The sequence below is a fragment of the Armigeres subalbatus genome, chromosome 2, assembly GCF_024139115.2.
Source record: "Armigeres subalbatus isolate Guangzhou_Male chromosome 2, GZ_Asu_2, whole genome shotgun sequence".
NCBI classification, from domain to species: Eukaryota; Metazoa; Arthropoda; class Insecta; order Diptera; family Culicidae; genus Armigeres; species Armigeres subalbatus.
The window spans coordinates 108,303,932-108,329,605 of record NC_085140.1 but is presented as its reverse complement, the minus strand read 5'-3'; the positions used below and the strand labels follow the sequence as shown (position 1 = coordinate 108,329,605).

The 25,674-nt window shown below is 43.7% G+C and overlaps 1 protein-coding gene and 1 long non-coding RNA gene across 4 annotated transcripts; both read right to left on the bottom strand.

Moving 5' to 3' along the window:
- Positions 1–9,079: 9,079 nt before the first annotated feature.
- LOC134210636 (oxidative stress-responsive serine-rich protein 1) lies at positions 9,080–13,445 on the bottom strand. 3 transcript variants are annotated; one of them, XM_062686783.1, is made up of 3 exons: positions 13,295–13,445; positions 12,024–12,424; positions 9,080–11,528 (listed from the first exon to the last, which is right to left on the bottom strand). In XM_062686783.1, the coding sequence occupies exon 3, from the start codon at positions 11,526–11,528 to the stop codon at positions 10,455–10,457; it is 1,074 nt and encodes a 357-aa protein (XP_062542767.1). In that variant the 5' UTR covers positions 12,024–12,424; positions 13,295–13,445; the 3' UTR covers positions 9,080–10,454. The 3 variants fall into 3 exon arrangements, with proteins under 3 accessions (XP_062542767.1, XP_062542769.1, XP_062542768.1); XM_062686785.1 differs by having other exon boundaries at positions 13,187–13,325; XM_062686784.1 differs by lacking the exon at positions 13,295–13,445 and adding an exon at positions 12,978–13,134.
- A 3,575-nt stretch (positions 13,446–17,020) lies between these two features.
- Positions 17,021–25,537, bottom strand: LOC134214910 (uncharacterized). The gene is made up of 3 exons (XR_009979970.1): positions 25,124–25,537; positions 24,478–25,058; positions 17,021–17,184 (listed from the first exon to the last, which is right to left on the bottom strand). It is a non-coding gene; the product is annotated as an uncharacterized LOC134214910 (long non-coding RNA).
- Between the last annotated feature and the right edge of the window lie 137 nt (positions 25,538–25,674).

Below are 25,674 nucleotides of genomic sequence, written 5' to 3'. Positions count from 1 at the left end.
GTTCGAGAGGCAGAGGTCCGTCTTGGTTAACGAGCTGCCAATGTGATAGATAGGAGAAAGCAACTGATGGAATTTCTAATTGGATGTTTGGAAACGCGCTTTATAGTTCATTTCCAATTCTAGCAGATTACTGTTAGAATATTCAAGTTGAAGGTATAGGAATTGAGATGAAAACGGTAACGAAAAATCCATTTCCAGTTCTAGCGATTGCTAGAACATGAGAAATATATAGAGAAAGATACAAAGTAGGAGAATGGAACGGACCTGGGATTGAACCCACAACCTCCTGCGTATGAGGCAGAAGCAGTAGCCATATGACTACCAAGCCCGCTTGCTCTGCGGTTTTTTCAACGTTACTGCGAAACTAAGCGTTTTTTATTGCTACAATTATGTGCTATCGAGATTTCTTTCCAAACTGAATCGGATAATGCTTAAAACTACCGTGATACTGAGCAAATTTGTTTATCGTTAAACCAAGAATTTCTCGTTCAGTGATCATCGTAATATTCCATATCACAAGGACTGCACAACATTGAATTCGTTTGATGTTCGACGCTGCGCGGAAAACGAAAATGTGTGATGACTGTTTACGATCATTCCAAAAACAGCGAACCAAACAGAACGACGAAAAGGATGAGGAAGTGAATAAACCAACTGACGACCAAAGCTGTATTGAGTACACAGTGGGGCAACTCCAAACAGAAGTATCGGAAATTAAACAGTGCATCGCGGGTTTGCTTGATTCGACCGATCGCAATCAAAACCATTCAGCAACCGATAGTATGCCAATAACTTCGGCGCCACAAAGTTTTCCTTCGGAAAGAAACGCAACAATATGTAGAAACAATAGATCGGGATTGCTTATTGGTTCGCGTCAAAGATATGAGCAGAGCATTTCACCTGGCAAATTTTGGATATTTTTCACGAAGGTCGCCAAGCACGTTCGAAGCGAAGTTATCCAAGAGATGGTTTCCAGATCGCTAAACTTGCCAGAAGAGCCTGAAGTCGTCAAATTAGTACCACGATGGGGGAGTTCCGAAGATTGGCGTTTTGTCTCATTCAAAGTCGGCGTAGATTGGAGATACAAACAGATGGCACTCGCTGAAACTACATGACCAGCTGGACTACTATTCCGGGAATTCGTTCGCTTCTGTTCATCTTTTTTCCTCGTTTGTCGGGTGAAGATCACTGCGTCCAGATTTTAGGACTATTGTGATATACCCTTTTGCTGTGAAATAAGCAAGTTATCTCAGTAACATGTTTGTCACTGAGATACCTTGGTATCGACTGAACTCAAGACCATCTATTATTCATAAATAGAGAGCCTCCGTTACAGTATGTGACTCCACCACTATGGCGAGCATAGCTCTATGACGCCAACCACGTCCTTGGGGATAAGATCCATATGTCAGCAGGCCCTAAAAGGGCTTGCTGAGAACTTTGAACCTACGTTGGGTGAGTGCACTGCAATAGCAGAGGATGTGTTCTGATGTTTCTCTCTCCTCGTCACAGAAGCGGCAATTTGAGGTTTGGATTGCTCCGATCTTTGTAGATGGTATCTGCAGGGGCAGTGTCCAGTTATTAGACCGGTGTAGATGTTGAGATCCCTTTGTTGAGACCTAATAGTTGTTGGGTTTTTCTTGGGGTTAATCGTTACGAGCCTTTTGGATTGGCTCGTATGGGGAAGTGCATTCCAGTTTGATGTGATTTGACTGACCATATATTTGTTCAGTTCCATTTTTACTGAGCAGTCTGAGATCCCGCAGAAGGGCTCAGGGCCAATGAACCGTTCATTAGATCCATTCCTGGCTAGCTCATCAGCAATCTCGTTTCCCTCTAGACCCGTATGTCCTGGGATCCAATATAGGTAGACTCGATTGCGTATGGATAAGTTTTTCAAAGCCAGAATGCATTCCCACACTAGCTTTGAGTTACAAGTGTAGTTATTAAGCGACTTAAGTGCCGCTTGGCTGTCAGAGAAAATACATATTTTTGCAAATCTATACTTTCTCCTCAGGCATAATAACACGCATTCTAATATTGCATATATTTCCGCCTGAAATACTGTGCACTCACAAAAAACTCCGCATTATATTCATGAGTTTACACATGGATTTTTGCAATGGGGGTTGCCAAATGCATTCCATATTTTTGACACATATATTTCATGCGCCCGCATGAATTACATGAGTGTTCATACATACTATCTATGTGGGTCATCGTATCCATGTGTGAATTTGTATGCAATTTGGTATGTGCCGACACATGATATGCATATTTCAAAATACATGGATTTTTGCCATAAAGCAGTCGATTTTCCTGAGTGTGGGCCACTGTCCTAAGTGGACAGAAATTTTTGTTGTAGGGCCATAGATTCCGGATCCTGTCAGATTATTCATTTTCGAACCATCTGTGAAGAAATTTATAGAGCCTGTTGGAACGCTGGGTCCACCTCCTTCCCACTCCTGGCGGGAAGGAATGAACACATCGTAAGGTAAGTCATAATTGACTACCGTTTCCATCCAGTCACTACAAATTCCTATTGCGGGATTTATGGCAAATTCATTTAATATGCTGAGGTGACCCGTAAGGTCTCCCGACAGCAGTGTTTTTGTTCTCTTTAACCTTAGAGCACTTTTTTCCGCTTCCAGCTTTATGAATTGATCTAACCGGGGCAGGTGAAGCATTGCGTCTAGGGCCAAAGTGGGTGTACTACGAACTGCACCAGTGATGGCAATGCAAGCGGTGCGTTGGATTTTGTTGAGCTTAGCCCTTGCAGCAGCCTCATTAGTTTTAGGCCACCAGACAAGGGAAGCGTAAGTTGTCCTGGGACGGACAATGGTTTTATATATCCACATGATCATACTTGGTTTTAGGCCCCATCTTTTACCAAGGGTTTTTGAACAAACCCAAAGTGTATTGACTGTTGAGACCTTTCTGCACAACTGATTGGAGATGAGAGTTCCAATTAAGCTTTGCGTCGAGTATGACACCTAGATATTTTACTTCACTTGAATAAACTAATTGTGTTTGATTCAAGAAAAGGGTTTCAGTTGTACCTTTCTCCGTTTGGTGAAAGGGATAATGGAAGTTTTTGTAGGATTTATGCCTAGTTGATCCTTTTGACACCAGGAAAAAGTGTGATTTAGGGCAGATTGCATTCTTTCCACGATAACACTTTCGAATTTGCCTCGTACAATAATGACAACGTCATCAGCATATCCAACCACTTCGAAGCCTCTTCTCTCTAAGCTGTCTAGAAGCTCATCCACCACCAGTGACCACAACAAAGGAGAAAGCACTCCGCCTTGCGGACACCCCTTGTTGCTTTAACAGTGATGTATGAACCGCTAAGCTCAGAGGAGATTTTCGGATTAGCTAGCATAGCATGTACCCAGGTAACAATGCATGGGTCGAATTTTCTCCTCAACATTGCTGACCCTATAGACGAATAAGAAGCGTTATCGAATGCGCCCTCAATATCAAGAAATGCTACAAGAGCAATTTCTTTGCATTAAGTGTTTTTCGATTTTTGAACTACCGTATGTAGTGCCGAGATCGTAGATTTTCCACTTCGATAAGCGAATTGGTCCTTTGACAAAGGCATTGCGTTCATAAATTTGTGATATATGTACTCGCATAGTACCTTTTCCATAATTTTGAGCATTATAGAGGATAAACTTATCGGCCTGAATGCTTTGAGGTTGGTTTATCTCTCTTGCCTGCCTTCGGAATGAAGACAGCCCGGATTTGACGCCAATTGTTAGGTATGTGCCCCAAAATCAGACTCGCCTTAAAAATCTCAACCAAGGGTGGAACCAGAGTTTTCTCCTCTTTTGGATCAACGCTGGAATATTCCATCCATGCCAGGAGACTTAAATGGCTCGAAAGATCTCACAGCCCTCTCAACCCTGGCCCGAGTGGAAGCTTCCTTTGCAACCTTTATTGCGTCTTTTTAGATCCAGAAACCCATGATTGGATCTCTTGTGGATCTGAGACAGCAATTCCAGTGCCTTGGTAGCCGATGCTCGACTCAGGGATTGAATCAGGGAGTGGATCTTTAACAATTCGCTCAGTGTATCGCTAGGCTCTACAGTGAGCGAACCATCCGTCTTTCAGGCTACCCACACCATTGGAGTGGTCTTTTGAAAGAGTTTTTTGGAGTCTGGCCACTACGGATGTATTCTCTATGCTTTCACACATTAGAATCCACGATTTCCGTTTGGCTGACCTTATTTCTTTGTTGTAGTTCGTCAGGGCCTTTCTGTATAGGCTCCAATCGCCGGTTCGCTTAGCACGGTTGAACTCCCTACGCGCAGTTTTCCTAAGCTTCTCAAGAGTTTTATTCCACCATGGAACGTCTCTACTCGAACTAGTTGATTCAGTTGGACAGCTCTCTTGGTAGGCGTTAAGGATATTGTTTTTAATGGATTTGGACGCATCTTCCAATTGTGTTATGGACTTGATGTAACTTTCTATGATGTACTCTTCGGATCGTAGGATAGCTGAGTAGGATTCCCAATCAGTTTTCTTAGGATCTTTAAACGTTTTTTCCATCGTTAGACCCCCATCCCATTCGAAGATGGTGTGTTTATGGTCTGACATTGATATTTCTTCAGAAACATGCCAGTTTTTTATTTTATCAGAGATAGACCGACTACATAGAGTCAAGTCCAAAACTTCCTGACGAATGGAGTTTTCAAACGTGGGCTTGTCACCAACATTACAAATGTCAATGTTCTTGGAAGAGAGAAACTGTAACAGGTACTCACCTCTGGTGTTTATATTGGTACTTCCCCATACGGTGTGATGTGCATTTGCGTCGCACCCTATGACGAAGGGGATGTTGTGTCGGTGGCTGTAGGCTACGAGCGCAGCTATTTCTGGAGGAGGATTTCGTCCACGTCACCTGGGAAGTATGCCGAGACCACCAAGATCTCTCTACTCCCTCTGGCGGAAGGTACCTCCATCCTGACCGCTACGATGTCCCTTTTATGAATTCTGAAATTGGAAAGTATTTACAGTTGTTATGTAATAAAATAGCTGCTCTAGGAGAAATCTGGCTGTCATCATATACCAACTTACATGAGTGTTGTGGAATACCTTGTATTCTGGATTTATTGACCCATGGCTCTTGAATGAGGGCCACGGTTAAATTCTCTTTGGTGAACCTCCGACAGAGCACACCCGTGGCGCTCTCAGCATGGTGGAGGTTCACTTGCAGAACTTTAGTCGCCATTTCCGGGGTTCCGCTTTTTCGGACGACGACTGTCCGGCTTTGGATGTTGCGGATCATCAGGATGTCGTTTGATGTTACAGTTTGGGTTCTCTCTTCCCTGTAGCAACCTGGCCCGCCAGTTTCGCCTCTGTGGTCAAACTGTCGCTTTTTGCACCTCTTTGCCCTATTTAGATACCTTTGGTTTGGTACCACTAGAGCAGGGGGTCGCATGTAAGCTTCGAGCTTTTCCTTTAGAGGCGGACAGACTAGCCTTTATGGTGCTTTTGGGGTGAGATTTACTAACCTCGCCCGAACCGGAGGCTTCCTCAGATTTCTCTTGGGTCGGCCTTCCAGTTAGCCGAACAGGAGGCCTCCTCAGATTGCTCTTGGGTCGGCCTTCCAGTCGGATTGGCGGTAGCGGCAGTCGGTTGATCTGTAATCTTCCTTAGTTGGATTTCACCAAATCGGTAGTTGAGGGTGTATTTGGACTTCTTCAACTTTTCCATCGACGCACCCTCTACTGTGAAGATCCATTCAACATGAATATCTTTCAGAATGGATCGTTTCACAATACGCCAATTAGTTGTTGTGATGTCATTTTGGCTTTCTATGAGAGCCTTTATTCGGTCGTCATCATAGCTGGAGCTTTGTGTCTGGACGTGGAATCGCCACTTCGTCCATTGCCATCAGCTCTGCACCTTCCCAGGGTTTCATGGATGGGGATATTCTCTTTAACCACTCAGCAGTCTCTTGATCCTTACAGATTAGAACCATGTAACCGGACTTGTAGATGAGGTTGTTGAATTTGGGTTTTATTGGCTCGTTTCGCTGTTGAACTACTCTGAGCAGGAGTGCTTCTTGTAGAAGGTCTAGCTGGGCTGTAGTGAGTTGGACGGTGGGAAAGTCTTTGGGTATTATCCTGACCTTCACGCTTTTGGCCATATCACTGTAGCTGATACCAGCTGTTTTCCTCATGGGTGGGTTTTGTTGTCCAGACACGTTTTTCTGAGGCGCGCGGTTTGAGGACTGTTGGGCGCGCTCTCTCGGATCCAGATGGTGCTTCACCCTTTTTGTTTGGGGTCCTCTGTGGCGGATTTGTCTAGGTCGTTTCTCGAGCGTTTTGAGGAAGTGGGCTCGCTCTCCTTATTCAGGATTATGGACAAGGCCTCATTCCGGTCTTTTCCCTTCTCCCGGAGAGTTCTAAGCTGCTTCCTCTGCGAGCGTGTGAGTGTGGGGATTTTCTTGCTCGGAGCACCCTTGGCTTCCGTAGAACCCTTGTTATCTTCGGATCCTTTGCTACTTGCTAAAGATTTTTGGGGGTTGATGACGATCCTTATACCATCATCTTCGTTATCTTCCATGTCCAGCAGGTTGGAGTCGGTCGATGAGGGGGGTTGTAGATCTGGATCAGCTTTGTCGAAACATGTGCGGAGCAGCACATACCGTGGACCCCCGGAGCAGGGAGATACCGTGGACCCCCGATAATTTGAACGGTACCTCATTCAAATTAACGGGGTTCATTTTTAATTTGAACTTCTGGTTACTCTATTTGCATCAGAAAAACTGGTTTCTGGCTGCTCTCTTTGTTGGTTTGTTTTGATTCTGCATTCCGTTTCACGATGTTCCATTTTTCTTTTCTCGATTCCACGTGTTAAATGACGTTTGAACCATTTTTAATTTGAACGATGTTCAAATTAAAAAGTGTTCAGATTAAAAGCGGTCATATTACCGGGGGTCCACGGTAGGCGTTGAGGGGCAGGATATTTCCATCTTCTCCTGCGAACTACTGAGTAGCTGGTCTTTGGTAAGGCCACACGGATAGAAATTTCATTCATTTGATTCAAAAATATTCATGTTTGTTCACAAACTGATAATATGTTTGAATCAAACATATTTATTTTGAAAATTAAATTTAATTCTTGTTTGTTTCATGCGTGCACTAGTGGATAGCCCCTCGCTCGCTCTTGTAAAGGTAAACAAAAACTTCAGTTCGGGTCAGGTCCGATTGGAAGCCAGCAAAGAAATGGAAGCAAGTTTTTCTTGCTTCCAAATTGCTGATGAGGATGTTTTCAGGTACAAAAAGGTAAGTAAATGAAATATGAACGTTAGCAATTGTGGAATCTGGTAGTCAAATGCTACCAGAATATAAATATTGCAATAATTAAAAGGAAAATATTTTTGCGGCCAAACCAAAACAATAATATCCATGTTTGATTCAATAATTTCGGTGGTTGAAGCAACGTAAAATGCATATTTGATTTGAAAATATTCTTCGTTTGCTTCAAATGTAACATTATGTTTGTTTCAAACGTATTTATGTTTGGTGCTAGAACAAACTGAACTTTTGTTAGAATTTACCTCAAATATGTTTGTTTGAACCATACTTTTTTCTGCGTGGCAAGCTGACTCAGAGTTTTCTCCACTTCGCTCTCACACGACTGAGAGAGGCAGTCGTCACCTTGAGGGTTGTTTGTAAAATTTGTACTCATTTTTGGTCCCACGAGTAGCTAGGGAAATAAATGTCCGCTGCACCAGTGCCCCCGCCGTAGTGCAGTAAGAGCTGCTTACTGGGGTGTTCGCCCTGGTGCACCCCAGGCTCCGTTCGCGGTTGAGCATGTTTAGAACCCCTCAACCATTCAGCCCTCGGCACGGGTCGCATGACACCTTGGCATTGGGGTTTATCCATTTTGCTTTACACGATGGCCATGAATAACAGCCATCGCAACCTTCCTCCTTTACCAGGGCTTAGGACCTGTAGCTCAAGTTCTCAATAGTTTCACAATCTTTCGGACATGCAACTACGGAGAACCATCATTGCTAGCGAAGTACGGAGAACCATCATTGCTTACTGGGAGCCTTGACCAGCCGTAAATGTTTATATAACCAGTGTTTTAATGTTTATGTAAGATTTGTTCATCGTTTTTCACTGTGTTTATTGAAAATGTTTTCATGTTGCAATGTTATTATAAATGTTTTTTATTTGTAAATTAGTTTAAGATCATCCTTGGGGTCAGATAGACCTGTTGATGTTTTCAATAAAGATGATTACCTTGTGATTTTTTTTAAACCATCAAATATTTTAATAATTAGCACATTAACCTCTTGAATACAACTCACCTTTTGAAAGCAGCGTCAGGATCCAAAAAATAACCTGACAGAATCGCCAAAATGTTTTTTTTTTTTAATCTTTATTTAGGTGTTTTTTTAAATTCTAGATTAAGTTCAACACCGATCGCCAAAATGTAAGGCCCGAGCGAAATACGATGATAACAGCTCTTCATGGGTGCGTGTGCACGCCACGGAGATCTGACAAGAAGAGGCCGAGTCATGGCTTGCTGCTCACCAAGTGATACGCTGAGATGTTAATGTATTTATAATCAAACGCTGAAAGCAACTTACTCAAACCCCACACATAGAACCCCCGCAAAGGTTTCCTGGAACATCGAGGAGGTATGTCGGTTGCGAAAGGCACTCAACGGGCTCAAACAGTCGAGTTGGGTGTGGAACACTGAGTTGGACAAGGCGCTGAACGAGTTCTGGCTCGAGAAGTCTAACGTAGATCTGTGTTTGTACTTCCGATTGCTAATTTGAACTTCCAATAATCGCGAATTCAGCATAAAATCAATGGAAGTATCAGGAATGTCCTGGCAGATGATCTATTACGCATCGCAACTCTCTTTAGATTCCTACAAGACGCAGAACCAATCAATCAAAGTTAACAAATTGTATACTGAACATTCCTTTTTCGGAACTTATCACTTCTAAGAGTTGAACCAGCCCAAGGCTAAAAATCTTCAAAAAAAAGGTTTCTAGCAAAAATATTCTCAATTTTTCTATTTGTATAATGGCAAGGACCTTCAATTTTTCAGTAATTCCAGTTTATATTGGACAACTCAAATACACTACGACGATTACATCGCATTTACGAGTGTGAAACGGTATATCCTTTACACATGTACAACTCACATCACATCATATCGATTAAAAACTATTTTTACATCCTGTTATTCAGTAGGTATATCAATTCAGTACCAACCATCCGTTAATCTTAGCTTTAGTCTACGAAATTAAAAAAAGGAAACAGTGGTTTCTGGTTATTTTGTTCTAGTGTAAAATTTTACAGGTGAGATGCGTTTTTACCAGCTACTTTTGTTTTGCCGATTTTATGTTTCGCCAAATTAACATTATCTAGAAATTGCCCTAAGTTTTATAAAAGTTTTACTTTTATGGGAATAATCCTACTAATATGCAATTTTGTTTATTTCTAATTTTATTTTATTTTTATATAGGGTACAAACCGGCTTGATAGTTAGATTCATTAATAATCTTTAGAAAAAAAATTCAAAAAACAAAACGTGATAGTACCCTAATAGAACATAAAAATAGACACAGCACATTCTAAATATATGTAGAGCTAAAATAGGCATGATTATACTCACAGTGAAAAGGATTTGTTTTGAACAGCGAATATCCAGAATCCGAATTGAATTATCTAACAAATTGGACGAAGAGGTGGCTGCAGATGCTCCAGTCGGGGTAATTTTGAAACATTGGATTTCATCCAAGACATAATCAAGATTCATTTTACAGACAAGGTACAAGCTATGATTATTATTCAGCAGTGTTAACTCGTCTGTTGTTTAGCGGGAATACAGAAGGTACATCTGGCAAAAGTTGTAAAACATAAGCCTATTGCCTATGCTATCCGATATTAGGTCCAGCAAGCTCTTTCCTATAATTTTTATTCTTCAGAATAAATTCATTAAAATACTAAAATTTATCTCATTGAAGATTTTTACAAATCTAATGCTTATGTGATCTTATGAGATTTGAAATGCTGTCAAAAACTCCCTGAAGATTTTGTATTGAGTTATCTGTATTTTTGGGGAATACCCTTTGAAATAATAACCTTCGGACCAAACGCCTCAATATCCTAATTAGCAGGACTTTTAATGATTTAATGAACTTGCATATTTAAATACACATTTTTCTGAAAATGAAATAACATCGAGTAAACCGCAGCAGTTCTTAAACTGTCATTTACAGATATGTGGCACGACCGTACATATGAAAGTTGTTCAGTAGCAGTGTAATTCTAACGTCATTGTAATATGATACATGAGCACAGCCCAATGGATCGCATTCCTATCGCTCTATTGGAAAGCAACTTCCAAAACTCACCCAATCCTTTACCTACTACTCTCATATAAAAACTATGACTGGATAAAAAGCTCACCTAGATGTACATCATTTCGGCCATGCTGGACATCTTCTTCGGAATATGAACCAAAGTTTCGAAGTAGCTGGCCATCTCGTCGATGGTGATATCGCAGGGCATGGAGTTGTTGAGCCTTGCCTGCGTCGAGCAGGAAGACGATGACGATGGCGATGATGCGCTGGGCGATTGCTGTTGCTGTTGGTTCGCGTACTGTGCGTTGCTGGTGGAGGATGGACCAGCGGAGCTGCCACCGGGTCCCGCTGCACCAAGTCCAAACGGAATGCCGCTGTTGCTGCTGCTGTCCGATTCCAGCGACGAGGTACTGTTGCAGCGTTTGAGCTGTCGTGCTCGGCGATTTCTGCGCGTGTTGGCACTGTTGCCTGCTGAACGAGTCGACTGGAAGGTACCCAGGTTGGACTGTCGTAGGGATTTGAAACTAGTCTGTGAGAAGTTCGGACCACCTTCGGACAGCTTGCTTGTGCCAGATGGGTGCGAAAGCGTCAACTCGCTGCATTGGGCCACGAGTAACCTGAAGTCCAGCATGTCGTCGTTTTCTTCGTTGTTGAAACATTTGGTTAGATTGTTCTCCGAAAGCGATGGCTTCAGCTGAGAAGCCGTCGGTACCAACGGGAGGAACGTGCTCGAAGAGGGTGGCTGTTGATCCGCCTGTTTGCTTGAACTGCTGTTCTGTTTGGCCAAGGTCTGGTGAACACACTTTCCTATGTTCTTGAGCATCGATTCGCGAACAATGGCTTTCTTCTCACCCTTCATCCTGTGCTTGAACGGGGTGGGATTAATGATACCGTGCTCTAGACTAGTGGTGTGCTTGCTGTGAGATTGGTTGAGTTTTCCCGGAGTGGTATTAGAACAACTGGTAGTGGGTAGCATCCGCTCAGCTCCGCATTCGCAATGCGTACCGAAAATTTGCTTCACAACACTTTCGCTGTCTTGGAACGCTTCCAGAGCAGTTGGTGCAAAGTTGAACGGATTACTGGGTGGCACTATTACTGAGGGTGCCGCGGATATGCCCGTCAGCAATTGAAAGTTTTTCAACGTTTCATCAAAATCCTGATCGTCCGTATCGGTCGCCATCTGTTAGGAAAATTGAAAATATTAGTGAAATGTCGAAACAAGGAAAGTATGTTATAAATGGCTTCAAAGGAAGCTCTTCCGTGGGAAACCCCACAAAAGTACATATGTAGTAACATTTGGAGTATAATATTTCTTCCTGCCTAATTTATCAACAATTACCGCGAACGTAGTACAAAACAGGCAGAAAAAAAATGTGATGAAGAAATTATCAGAATAACCAAAATTTGCATCGTGTTAGAAAACACATCAAGTAACAGAGTTTCCAGTAAAGAAGAGTTGAACTAATAACTTGAAAGCGACTATTATTTTGATAGGTTCAGCGGAGAAACGATTGCCCTAAAACGAATATTTCTATACGATTGTTTTATCAGTTTGCTTCCAACCGATCCATCTTGTGAATAACCACTCTCAATGAATTAAGATGTGTGGATATAGTCATCCAAACAAAAACGAAAACAAATCTTACAGTTAACCGAGTGTTTGCGCATTACTCACCTCTGCCTTAGCGTTCGCCGCTCAACAAAACTGGTTTCGGCACCTGAGCTAGTTTTGCACAATCTTCAGTCGCGTTCAAATGCTGCGCCACTATCTTTTGCCTATTCCTATGTTCGTGTTTCTTCGTTGCTGATCGACGCTGATGCCACTTTGCTGCGCAGGTATCCTATATCCAATATCAAACAAGCTCGATGATTTATCCACACCATTCACCGCCACGGATCAATCGATATCGTGTGTGAAGCTTGTGAAGTAAGCAAGTGGATTTTCGGTTGATGTTCAGTTGCGTCTAATTTTAAGCAGGAAGTTCAATGACATTCCACCGAGTTTCAATGATGAATCCCTGCTGAATGATGTGGTTATGCCGTCCTCCTTTCTCAATTGATTATTATTTGCGCGATCTAGATGATAAAAAAGAAGTTAAAATGTACTTGTATACTTTTAGATGCTTATTATTTTCTGAACTTGAATCTGGACTAAAGATTAGTGGTGGTATTTTTTTCTGGTCATCAGGATAATATCCCAGGTATAGGAGCTATGCCTAATCCTTATCTATTTGCATTTTTTCTTCGTTCTCTCAATTTCAACGAATCCAGAACCACAAATTGTAAAGCTACAGCTTGTCTACTTCCTATTCTATTATAAATAATATTAAAGCGAAGTACGAAATAAACAAAGTGCATTGGCGGTGGCGGTGCATCATGCACCCGGAAGGGAATAATTCCAGGAAAGAGATGGAAACAAAACAAGACATCCTAAAAAGGAGAACGTTCACAATTTTGCATCGCAGTTCTCGCTTCTTTGTAGCCTCTCTTTCACTCCTCATTTTTTTTCACATTGGTGCAACACTATCCGTGCCCGCAAAACGGGAACGGCGATTATTGTCCTTTGATGTGTTCCTGGGATGTGTTCCTTTGGATCGGAGACAAAAAAAGAAACGATGACCTTATGTACCGTTTAGTGCGGAAATTTCCACAGCCGTTATTTATCATCAAAAACACTAGATTTGCGGATTTGTGTACGAGAACTTTTTTTTGCGTATTTTCTGCTAACTTCACAACCAGCGACGTATATATACGACAGCAAACAAGGAGGAGCCACAATCGAATGAAAATGTCATGGCGTAGTACGCAATGGAAGAGGTTTCACAGCATTCCTCGTACCAGAATGGCAATATTCGTGTCGATGTTTTGCTTCTGCACTTCTAACTACACTTTGCACTTTCAACTAAGCTTATATAATTGCACCATATTACACCAAATTGAACTTACTCTTGATCGGGAAGGAAATTGCTTCTTTTTTCTCGCCTGTATGGCTGCCAAGTTGTTTAGTCACTGTCGTCACATCATACTTTACACACACAAAGGTTTCATGTCGCGCGACACCATCCGATGAAATTTTCCTCGGTTGTAAAAAAATGAAAACAAAGCATTTCACGCACACTCTTGTATATGCTAATTCTTGTAGTTCTTGCACCTATCTTGCACCATAAAGACGACATCAAGCATATTTTTTCAAATCGATCTATCTAGCAATAGGCCTTTTCATGTGACACTGCCGAGACTGCACTTGTTTACAACCGCTGAACAGGCCTGCAAGTCCGAAGCTGTCACTTTCATAGAGGAACTGTCAATTGACGGTAAAATCAGCTGATTTTAAACGTCTCGTGAAAAGGCCTATTCGAGATATCCTTTCTTGCTTAACTTTTCAAAAGGACCTAAGTAACATTTTTTTCATGAATTAATTTGAATACTGCAATCAATAGCTTTCATGTTATTCTGATGATTGCGCTATTTAAATTAATTCATGAAAAAAATGTTACTTAGGTCCTTTTGAAAAGTTAAGCGAGCTTTGGAAACGCTTGTCGTTCACAAGAGGGGCGGGACTGCATGAGTGGTCCAGGACCACGCGAGTCCCGGAAGGTTAAATAATGCCAACGGTGACGATAAACATCTATACTTTTAACGTGTGATGCAGTCTCGCTTACCAATCAACTGTACTATCCAGTTTTCCGCGAGCGATAATGGCCGCCAGCTTGCCGAGCATTCTGACCAATGTGGCAATTTTAAACCCACAGAGCCGCCATTCTTCTTCTTATTGGCATTATATCCCCACATTTGGGACAGAGCCGCCTCGCAGCTTAGTGTTCATTAAGCACTTCCACAGTTATTAACTGCGAGGTTTCTAAGCCAGGTTACCATTTTTGCATTCGTATATCATGAGCAGGGAATCATTTTTTTTCGAATGCGCCTGCGAAACAAGCGACAAAAGAGAACCAACGACAAAGCTTTGTTTTTGTCGGAGATAATAATGACAAAGATCCGAAAAATTTTGTCAGCAACAAAAAAGAAGACAATCTTGTTGTTAACTTTTCATCCCGTTATTTTGCATTATTTCTAGTGAAAATTTCGGTTTTATGCTATCATAGTTTCTGCTTTTATGGAAATATTCGAGAATCGAACAATGATTACAAAATTAGCAGCGTATTTTCGGAGATATCAGAGCATGTAAGGCAAATGATTCTTGTCATATTGTGTTCGGGTTCTGATAAAGGTTTGTCGCTAGGTGCGTTTGTCAGTAACAAACTCTGTTGATGACAAAGAGTATATTGTTAGGCGTTGCTCGAATATTGATTCCCTGATCATGAGGCTAACACGATGATATTTTTATGCCCAGGGAAGTCGAGACAATTTCCAATACGAAAATTGTTTAGACCGGCACCTGGAATCGAACCCAGCCACCCTCAGCATGGTCTTGCTTTGTAGCCGCGCGTCTTATCGCACGGCTAAGGAGGGCCTCCATTACCGTGCGCGAAAAGCTGGATTTCTAAAAATATGGTTCCGTTTAAGGTCCGATGCCCACGTAGCGTTTTTTCAACGCTGCGTGCACGTGGTGTTGAAAAAACGCAGGTGTGCATCGGTGCGGCGACGCTGCGTTACCGCTTTTTCCCGATGCACACATGCGTCCTTTTAACGTCGTGTGCACGCAGCGTTGAAAAAACGCTACGTGGGCATCGGCCCTAAGTTTTTAATTCACAGTTCAGGTTGTGGTACATATATTTGTCCTCCTCAGTGAAACATGGCTAACCTCGAATAAAGTTCTTTCTTTCCACGATTTTAACATTATTCGCCGAGATCGAGGTGATGGATATGGAGGGGTGCTCTAGGATCAACAAGCTCCACTCCTTTTACAGAATAGATCTTCCCTTGATGATTGGCACTGAAGTAGTCTCATGTCATGTCACCGTACGAGGTAAAAGCTTCAGCATAGCCTCTGTATATGTAGTATATTAGACGTGCATTACCGTACAACTTATGATGAAATGCACAATATGTCAGTAGTCCTTAAATGTGTAGATCTTGCATTTGTTATGTGTTCGGCAACACTGTTCATGATGATGATTGTTGCTGAGATGGTGACAGCTCAGTCTTGTTTACCCGCAGCGACGGACGGACGCGATCCTACAACTGGCGACGAGGATGGGATCATAAAAGCACAGACAAACAGACATAACACTCGCCAAATTTCTATCGTTCACTGATTTACTGGTCAATTCAAATAATCATTAGTTGGTCAAACGATCACTCGTGGCGCGCGCATCGTTTTTGCATGAGTTTGACGTTTGCTCAATACCGCCATCTGGTTCGCGATTTGCCCAACTAACTGAAATCAACAGATTTCGTTAGTGTTTGAACGACGATGAATTTGATGAGTAAATGTTCAATGTGTTATGTCTGTTTGTCTGTGATAAAAGGTAAATATTTCGAAAACACGGGTATATTGAAACCAGTGGATACTTTTCCCTGTAGAGGGAAAAACTGTAGAGGATAGCATTCCTTGTTTGGGTTTTGCGGAGCGAAAACGATGACTTCGCTGCCGATTGGATGAAATAAAGATGTGAGAATTGACGAGAATTCTCCGTGGCGTCGAACTTTGCGAGAATCAAAGTGATTCTCATGGAGTTGGCGGGAATCTGAAGGATTCCTCCAGTATTAGTTGCGAGAATTTTAAGAATTCTCCAGGGGCAAAGTTCGAGAGAATGTTTGACATTCTCGTGGAGAAGCGGAAATATTTTGGATTTCCCAGATGAAGCAAATCAGGCAGAATCTGTAGATTCTGAAGGTATAGAGAAAATGTTTGGCATTTTCGTGGAGCAAGCAGAAGTTTATAGGATTTCCCGGACGATGAGTTGTCATGCGGAATCTGTGAATTCTGCAGTAGTCATTGTGGTGCGGAGAGTTTCCCTGAAATGTGAAAGGGCGGAAGTCTTCTGGTTTTCCGGAAAAAAGTTTCATTGATTTTGATAGTTGTTGTTTTTCTCAGAGAGCGCGGAGTCCGGAGTCTATGAGATCTACTGAAGCAGGAAAATATAGAATTTTGATGAGAATGACATGCAAATGTTACATGGATTACCTCTGAGCACTTGGAGGTTGGAAAAGTAATACATGTTGATGACAGTGAGTGTCGACCGCGGAGAGAAAAGAAATAATGAATGAATTATGATAAGTGGAGGACCAGTATTCATATGGTAAAGTCCATTGTTGGCGCTACAATGAAAATGAAGAGATCTGTATTGAAAAGATGCTCCTGTTGCATAACATAAGCCTTCTTGGCATTTGGTTACATTTGACAGGATTGTTGGATTAGTTGGAGATTAAAAAAGAAGAGATTGCAGAGGGTGCAGAGGTGCACAGCAAAAAAAGTTGTTGAATATTACATCGAAATCGATGCAACCAATCGAATCCGTCGATTGTTGAATATTACACTGCGCGATGTACCCGAGAGCTTGCTGTGTAATAAACAGTAACGATGTAATTTTCTGTCAATGTAAAAATTATGCAACGTAATCGAAACGATGTAAAGTTAAGCTATGTAAAATAGTGTGACGTACAAGGCATTTGTACCATTCAGAGGTCTCTATACCATTGAATTTTCTTATCGTGGATTTCTTTCATCAATAATTGTTTGGTCTAGTTCTTTAAACGATTTATTTTTTAAAGAATTTTCGATTCAAGATATGATTCTATATATTTTCTCATTGCATCAGCCGGTAGGTCGCATACAACAGCGATACATATTGAAGAACATCAGGAATCCAGTATCGTTCCGCAGACCCATGTCTTGCTGGATTCCCTTCGCGTTCGGAGGTGCTTCGAAGCCGCTGAAAATAATGAAATATGTAGCATGCAGATTTGGTATGCGGGTGTATGACATAGGAATATATACAACTTAATCTAGTTCGAAGACGACGGGAATCCTACACCCAAAAAAATCTGCACGTTCTTTCCACCTGAAAAAATACGTAGATTTTTTTCACCTGAAATTCACGTAACTTTTACCTGATTTTCCGATAGAAATTTCATTCTACGTGAAAATCAGGTAAGTTATACCTGAGTTTTGGATAGAATTCACCGGACACGTAAGTTTCACCTGAATTTTCTGAAGCATTTGCAGCTACGTGTGCACGTAAAATGTACCTGAAAATTCAGGTGGAAACAACGTTTAGATTATTTGGAGTGTATCTGGATTCCGAAGAGAATGCTAACAAGAATCTTTTCGGAATTCCATCTGGAATACTGACGGGAATGCTTTCGAGATTTTTATGGGAATTCTTTCGGGATTTTTGGGTTTTCGACTGGAATCCTTTCAGGATAAGATTTTCGAAATTTCGACGGGCATTCTTTCGGCATTTCGACGGAAATCGTTTTAGAATTCCGATGAAAATCATTTTAAAATTTCGACTCTTTTGTGGTTTGACCGGGAATACCTTTCGAAATTCGGAGGGGGATATGGTCGTAATATTTTCAGGATAGCTACAGGAATCCTTTCAGGATTCCGACGGGCATCCTTTCGGGATTCCTACGAGAATTCTTTTGGGACTTCGACGGGAATACTTTCGGGATTCTAACGGGAAGCCTTTCGGTATTTTAACGAGAATTCTTTCGGGATTCCGACGGGTATCATTTCGGGAATTCTTTTGGGACTCCGACGGGAATTCTTTCGGGATTCCGACGAGAATCCTTTCGGTATTCCAACGGTAACAATTTCGGGATTCCTTTCGGGATCCCGACGGGAATTCTTTCCGGATTCCGACGGGAATTCTTTCCGGATTCCGACGGGATTTTTTTCCGGATTCCGACGGGTATCCTTTCCGGATTCCGACGGGAATCCTTTTCGGATTCCAACGGGAATCCTTTTCGGATTCCAACAGGAATCCTTTCCGGATTCCGACGGGAATCCTTTCCGGATTCCGACGGGAATTCTTTCCGGATTCCGACGGGAATCCTTTCTGGATTCCGAAGGGAATACTTTCCGGATTCCGACAGGAATCCTTTCAGGATTCCGACGAGATTCCGACGGGATTCCGACGGGAATTCTTTCGGGATTTCGACGGGAATCCTTTCGGGATTCCGACGGGAACCCTTTCGAGATTCCGACGGGAATCCTTTCGGGATTTCAACGGGAAGCTTTTCGGGATTCCAACGGGAATCTATTCGGTATTCCAACGGTCATCATTTCGGGATTCCGACGGGAATTACTTCGGGACTCCTACTGGAATCCTTTCGGGATTCGACGGGAATCCTTTCGAGATACCGACAGGAATCCGCTCTGGATTCCAAGGGGAAGTCTTTTGGGATTCCAACGGAAATCCATTCGGGATTCCGACGAAGAGCCTTTCGGGATTTCGAAGGGAAGCCTTTCGGTATTCCGACGGAAAACCTTTAGGGATCCTGAAAGGATTAAATCCTGAAAGGATTACCGCCATAATCTCGAAAATATTCCGTCGAAATTTCGAAAATATTTTCGTCTAAATTTCAAAAGGTATTACAGTTGAAAACACAAAACAGTTTTCGTCGGAATTTCGAAATGATTTCTGTCGGATTTTTTAAACGATTTCCGTCTAAATCACAAAAGGATTCACGTCAGAATCTCGATTGAAATCATGTCGCAGTCTTGAAAGGAATCTTTCCAGAATCCCGGAAGAATACTGGCTGAAATCCCGAAAGAATCATTGCCGAAATTGATAGAAGGAATCCCTTCGGAATCCCAAAAAAATTCCCGTCAGGATCCCGAAAGGATTCCCGTTGGAATCCCGAAAGAATTTCCGTCAGAATCCAGAAAGGATTCCCTTCGGAATCTCGAAAAATTCTCGTCGGAATCCCGGAAGGATATCTGTCGGAATCTCGGAAGGATATCTGTCGGAATCCCGAAAGAATATCCGGTGGAATCCCGAAAGAATATCCGGCGGAATCCCGAAAGAAAGGATTTTCTTCCGAATCCCGAAATAATTCCCATTGGAAAACTGAAAGGATTCCCGTCGGAATCCCGAAAGGATTCTCGTCGGAATCCCGAAAGGATTCCCGTCGGTTTCCCGAAAGAATTCCCGTCGGAATCCCGAAAGGAACGGGATTCCGACGGGAATTCTTTCGGGATTTCGACGGGAATCCTTTCGGGATTCCGACGGGAACCCTTTCGAGATTCCGACGGGAATTCAATTGGGGATTCCGACGGGAATCCTTTCGGGATTCCAACGGGAAGCTTTTCGGGATTCCGACGGGAATCCATTCGGTATTCCAACGGTAATCATTTCGGGATTCCGACGGGAATTACCCCAAGTAACCAAAAGTTCCTTTAAGAGTACGTTTTTCGCTTAAGCAGCTCAGTGAAGCTGATTAAGCGAAAAACGCACTCTTAAAGGAACTTTTGGTTACTTGGGACTTCGGGACTCCTACTGGAATCCTTTCGGGATTCGATGGGAATCCTTTCGAGACACCGACAGGAATCCGCTCTGGATTCCAAAGGAGAAGTCTTTTGGGATTCCAACGGAAATCCATTCGGGATTCCGACGAAGAGACTTTCGGGATTTCGAAGGGAAGCCTTTCGGTATTCCGACGGAAAACCTTTAGGGATTCCGACGGGAGACCTTTCAGGATTCCAACTGGGAGCTTGAGCTTGTCGGGATTCTGATGGGGAGACTTTCGGAATTCCGACGGGAAGCCTTTCCGACTCCATTGGAATCCCGAGAGGATTCCCGTCCGAATCCCGAAAGGACTCGTTTTGTTATCCCGAAAGGATTTCCGTTAGAATTCCGAAAGGATATCCGTCGAAATCCCGAAAGGATTTTCTTCGGAATCCCGAAAGGATTCTCGTCGGAATCCCGTCGAAATCCCGAAAGGATTTTCGTCGGAAACCCGAAAGGATTTCCGTCGGAAACCCGAAAGGATACTCGTCGGAATCCCGTCGAAATCCCGAAAGGATTCCCGTCGGAATCCCGAAAGGATTCCCGTCGGAATCCCGAAAGGATTCCCGTCGGAATCGAAAGGATTCCCGTCGGAATCCCGAAAGGATTCCGTCGGAATCCCGAAAGGATTCCCGTCGGAATCGAAAGGATTCCGTCGTCGGAATCCCGAAAGGATTCCGTCGGAATCCCGAAAGGATTCCGTCGGAATCCCGAAAGGATTCCCGTCGGAATCCCGAAAGGATTCCGTCGGAATCGAAAGGATTCCGTCGGAATCCCGAAAGGATTCCCGTCGGAATCCCGAAAGGATTCCCGTCGGAATCCCGAAAGGATTCCGTCGGAATCCCGAAAGGATTCCGTCGGAATCCCGAAAGGATTCCGTCGGAATCCCGAAAGGATTCCCGTCGGAATCCCGAAAGGATTCCGTCGGAATCCTGAAAGGATTCCGTCGGAATCCCGAAAGGATTCCCGTCGGAATCCCGAAAGGATTCCGTCGGAATCCCGAAAGGATTCCCGTCGGAATCCCGAAAGGATTCCGTCGGAATCCCGGAAAGGATTCCGTCGGAATCCCGAAAGGATTCCGTCGGAATCGAAAGGATTCCGTCGGAATCCCGAAAGGATTCCCGTCGGAATCCCGAAAGGATTCCCGTCGGAATCGAAAGGATTCCGTCGGAATCCCGAAAGGATTCCCGTCGGAATCGAAAGGATTCCCGTCGGAATCGAAAGTTCCGTCGGAATCGAAAGGATTCCCGTCGGAATCCCGAAAGGATTCCGTCGGAATCCCGAAAGGATTCCCGTCGGAATCCCGAAAGGATTCCGTCGGAATCCCGAAAGGATTCCCGTCGGAATCCCGAAAGGATTCCCGTCGGAATCCCGAAAGGATTCCGTTGGAATCCCGACAGGATTCCGTTGGAATCCCGACAGGATTCCGTTGGAATCCCGACAGGATTCCGTTGGAATCCCGACAGGATTCCGTTGGAATCCCGACAGGATTCCCGTCGGAATCCCGAAAGGATTCCGTCGGAATCCCGAAAGGATTCCGTCGGAATCCTGAAAGGATTCCCGTCGAACTCGAAAGGATTCCCGTCGGAATCCCGAAAGGATTCCGTCGGAATCCCGAAAGGATTCCCGTCGGAATCCCGAAAGGATTCCGTCGGAATCCCGAAAGGATTCCCGTCGGAATCCCGAAAGGATTCCCGTCGGAATCCCGAAAGGATTCCCGTCGGAATCCCGAAAGGATTCCCGTCGGAATCCCGAAAGGATTCCCGTCGGAATCCCGAAAGGATTCCCGTCAGAATCCCGAAAGAATTCCCCTCGGAATTCCGAAAGGATTCCCTTCATAATCCCGAGAGAATTTCCATCGGAATTCCAAAAGCATTTCCGACAGAATCCCAAATGGATTTCCTTTGGAATCCCGAAAAGATTCCCGTTGGAATCTCTGAAGGATTCTCGTTAGAATACTGAAAATCCTTTCCCGTTGGAATCCCGATACGATTCGTGTTGGGAATACCGAAACGATTCCCGTTAGAATACCGAAGGAATGCCTATCGAATTCTTGAAAGGCTGGCATCCTGAAAGAATTCACGCCAGAATCCCTAAAAGAGATCCCGAAAGGATTCCCGTCGGAATCCCGAAAGGATTCCCGTCGGAATCCCGAAAGGATTCCCGTCGGAATCCCGAAAGGATTCCCGTCGGAATCCCGAAAGGATTCCCGTCGGAATCCCGAAAGGATTCCCGTCGGAATCCCGAAAGGATTCCCGTAGGAATCCCGAAAGGATTCCGTTTGGAATCCCGAAAGGATTCCGTCGGAAACCCTAAAGAATTCCCGTAGGAATCCCGAAAGGATTCCCGTCGGAATCCCGAAAGGATTCCCGTCGGAATCCCGAAAGGATTCCCGTCGGAATCCCGAAGGATTTCGTCGGAAACCCGAAAGGATTCCCGTCGGAATCCCGAAAGGATTCTTGAAAGAATTCCCGTCGGAAACTCGAAAGGATCCCCATTAGAATCCCGAAAGGATTCCGGTCAGAATCCCGAAAGCATTCACGTCGAAATCCCGAAAGGATTCCGTCGGAATCCCGAAAGGATTCCGTCGGAATCCCGAAAGGATTCCCGTCGGAATCCCGAAAGGATTTCCCGTCGGAATCCAGAAAGGATTCCGTCGGAATCGAAAGGATTCCCGTCGGAATCCCGAAAGGATTCCCGTCGGAATCGAAAGGATTCCGTCGGAATCCCGAAAGGATTCCCGTCGGAATCGAAAGGATTCCGTCAGGAATCGAAAGGATTCCCGTCGGAATCCCGAAAGGATTCCCGTCGGAATCGAAAGGATTCCGTCAGGAATCCCGAAAGGATTCCCGTCGGAATCCCGAAAGGATTCCGTCGGAATCCCGAAAGGATTCCCGTCGGAATCCCGAAAGGATTCCGTCGGAATCCCGGAAAGGATTCCCGTCGGAATCCCGAAAGGATTCCGTCGGAATTCCGAAGGATTCCCGTCGGAATCCCGAAAGGATTCCGTCGGAATCCCGAAGGATTCCGTCGGAATCCCGAAAGGATTCCGTCGGAATCCCGAAAGGATTCCGTCGGAATCCCGAAGGATTCCGTCGGAATCAGAAAGGATTCCCGTCGGAATCCCGAAAGGATTCCCGTCGGAATCCCGAAAGTTCCGTCGGAATCCCGAAAGGATTCCCGTCGGAATCGAAAGGATTCCGTCGGAATCCCGAAAGGATTCCGTCGGAATCCCGAAAGGATTCCGTCGGAATCCCGAAAGGATTCCTGTCGGAATCCCGAAAGGATTCCGTCGGAATCCCGAAAGGATTCCGTCGGAATCGAAAGGATTCCGTCAGAATCCCGAAAGGATTCCCGTCAGAATCCCGAAAGCATTCCCGTCGGAATTCGAAAGGATTCCTCATAATCCGAGAGAATTTCCATCGGAATTCCAAAAGCATTTCCGACAGAATCCCAAATGGATTTCCTTTGGAATCCCGAAAAGATTCCCGTTGGAATCTCTGAAGGATTCTCGTTAGAATACTGAAAATCCTTTCCCGTTGGAATCCCGATACGATTCGTGTTGGGAATACCGAAACGATTCCCGTTAGAATACCGAAGGAATGCCTATCGAATTCTTGAAAGGCTGGCATCCTGAAAGAATTCACGCCAGAATCCCTAAAAGATTTCCGTCGGAGTACCGAAAGGGAACCCGTCGAAATCACGAAAGATTCCCGTCAGAATTCCAAAAGGAATCCCGTAAGTATTTCCGTCGAAATCCCGAAAAAAAAAATCCTGAAGGGATTCCCGTCGCAATCCCGAAAAAAATCCTGAAAGGGTTCGTTGGCTTTGTATCCCGGAAGGATTCCCGCTATAATCCCGAAAATATTCCCGTCGGAATTTTGAAAGGTATTCCTGTTGAAATCACAAGTGTTTTGGTCGGAATTTCGAATTGATTCCCGTCGAAATTCTGAAACGATTTCCGTCGAAATCCCGAAAAGATTCCCGTCGGATTCTCGAATGAAATCATGTCGTAGTCTTGGAAGGATTCTTTCCAGGATCCCGAAAAAATTCTGGCCGAAATCCCGAAAGAATTATTGTCGGAACTCATAAAGGATTCCCGTCGGAATCCCGAAAGAATTCCCGTCATAATCCCGAAAAAAATCCCATTAGAATCTCGAAATGCTTCGAAATGCTTTTAAAATGATCCATGTCGTATTCCCTAACAGATTCCCGGAAGAATTACCGTCGGAATCCTGAAAAGATTCCCGTCGGAATCCCGAAAGAATTCCCATCAGAATCCCGAAAAAATTCCCGTCAGAATCCCGAAAAGATTTTCGTCGGAGTCCTGAAAGGATCCTTGTCTGAATACCGGAAGGATCCCCATCGCTACCCCCGTTGGAATTCCGAAAATAATGTTCGTTCTTTTTCATTCACCTTGGCATTCCTTCTAGCATGATTCTATTATTTTTTCTTCCACTTCTCTGTCTCTGGTTTTTTGATATTTTCCAGTTTCATATGTCCAATTCGCGGGCAAATTATTAACCTTAATTCAGCATTACTACTCGGAATCCCGAAAAGATGCCCTTCGCAATCCCGAAAGGATTCCCATCTGAATCCTGAAAGGTTCCCCGTAAGGCTTCTTGTCGGAATCCTGGATTCCCATCGATATCCCGAAAGGATTCCCGTCGGAAACCCAAAAGGATTAAAAATCCACCCCGATTATTTACTTACATTATTCTTTAAGCGCTCGCAACGTCCCGCACCGGTCCGGATATGATTTTCAGCATCTTCCTCGGGGTCTTCTCCAGCAACAGGATTCGCTAAATCCCCTGCAAATGAGCCGGCTACAATTTGATAACGTTGATTCGCAGCTGTTTGGCAATCTGCGCCAGCTGCATCATCGGACCGAATCAGCGCAACTTATTTAGGTTGGCGAAACGCTTCGTCGGCTCCCTGTAGCAGATAGCCCCGGATGAAGCGGTTCCGCTCGGTCCAGTCCGCACATTTTGAGGACGAACACCGAGAACGAGTTGGGTTTCATGAGCTCGAGCTTGGACAGTAGGGAGCGAACCTGAGCGCTGAGATAGGGCACGGGCCAGTAATTTGGTTTTGGCGTAAATGTACATAGTTGCCATTGTTGATGCTGGAGTCGAATAGAAGGAACGGGTAAGCCGTTAGGCCGTTTACTCGGCCGTTGGTAGACGAGCGACGGGCACAAAAATATGAGCCGGAATGGGATGGCGCCGAGTTGCACTTCGAGGCGGAATTGTAGCGGTTAGTGCATTCGACGAGCCAGAGTGGGTGTGATTCCTCTAGAAGAAGATAGATTACGTATTTTAGGATGAGTTGGTTTATTTTCACAATAATAAATACTTACAATTTTCAATCGACAGCGAAACAAACCGGAACCTTTCGCTCAAACAAGAGCTCGAAACAAACATGGCGTCACCGCCAGAAAATATCTGATGCGCAGCACGTCAGTCTGGGCAGTGTTGCGAGATTGAAAATTACAATTTTAATGAATGTGAAATTACATCCAATCTGTGTGATATAACACAATACATTTAGAACCGATGGGTTGCATATATTTGAATGTAATTTTAATATGTTTCGGTATTTAATATTACACAAGTTATACGTAAAGGGAAATGATGATTTTAATTCTGTGTAATTCAAAGAGTGATGTAATATCACATTGAATCAACGTTATTTTGCATAACAAATTTTCGGTTACATCGTGTTTTTTAGTAAATCGTGCTGATTACGTCGATGCACATTACATAATTTTTTGCTGTGTGCACTCATGGGTGTTTATCGGTGTATTTCACAAAATTCTGTTCTAAGGTATTACCGAGCATCGAATGCTAAGAAGCTAAATTTTGGAAGTTTGGAGAAAACATGTTCATGAATTGACAGTGATGTTTTCAC

Coding starts and splice junctions, on each gene's coding strand:
- LOC134210636 (XM_062686783.1), bottom strand. CDS start 11,528: ATGGCGACCGATACGGACGATCAGGATTTTGATGAAACGTTGAAAAAC.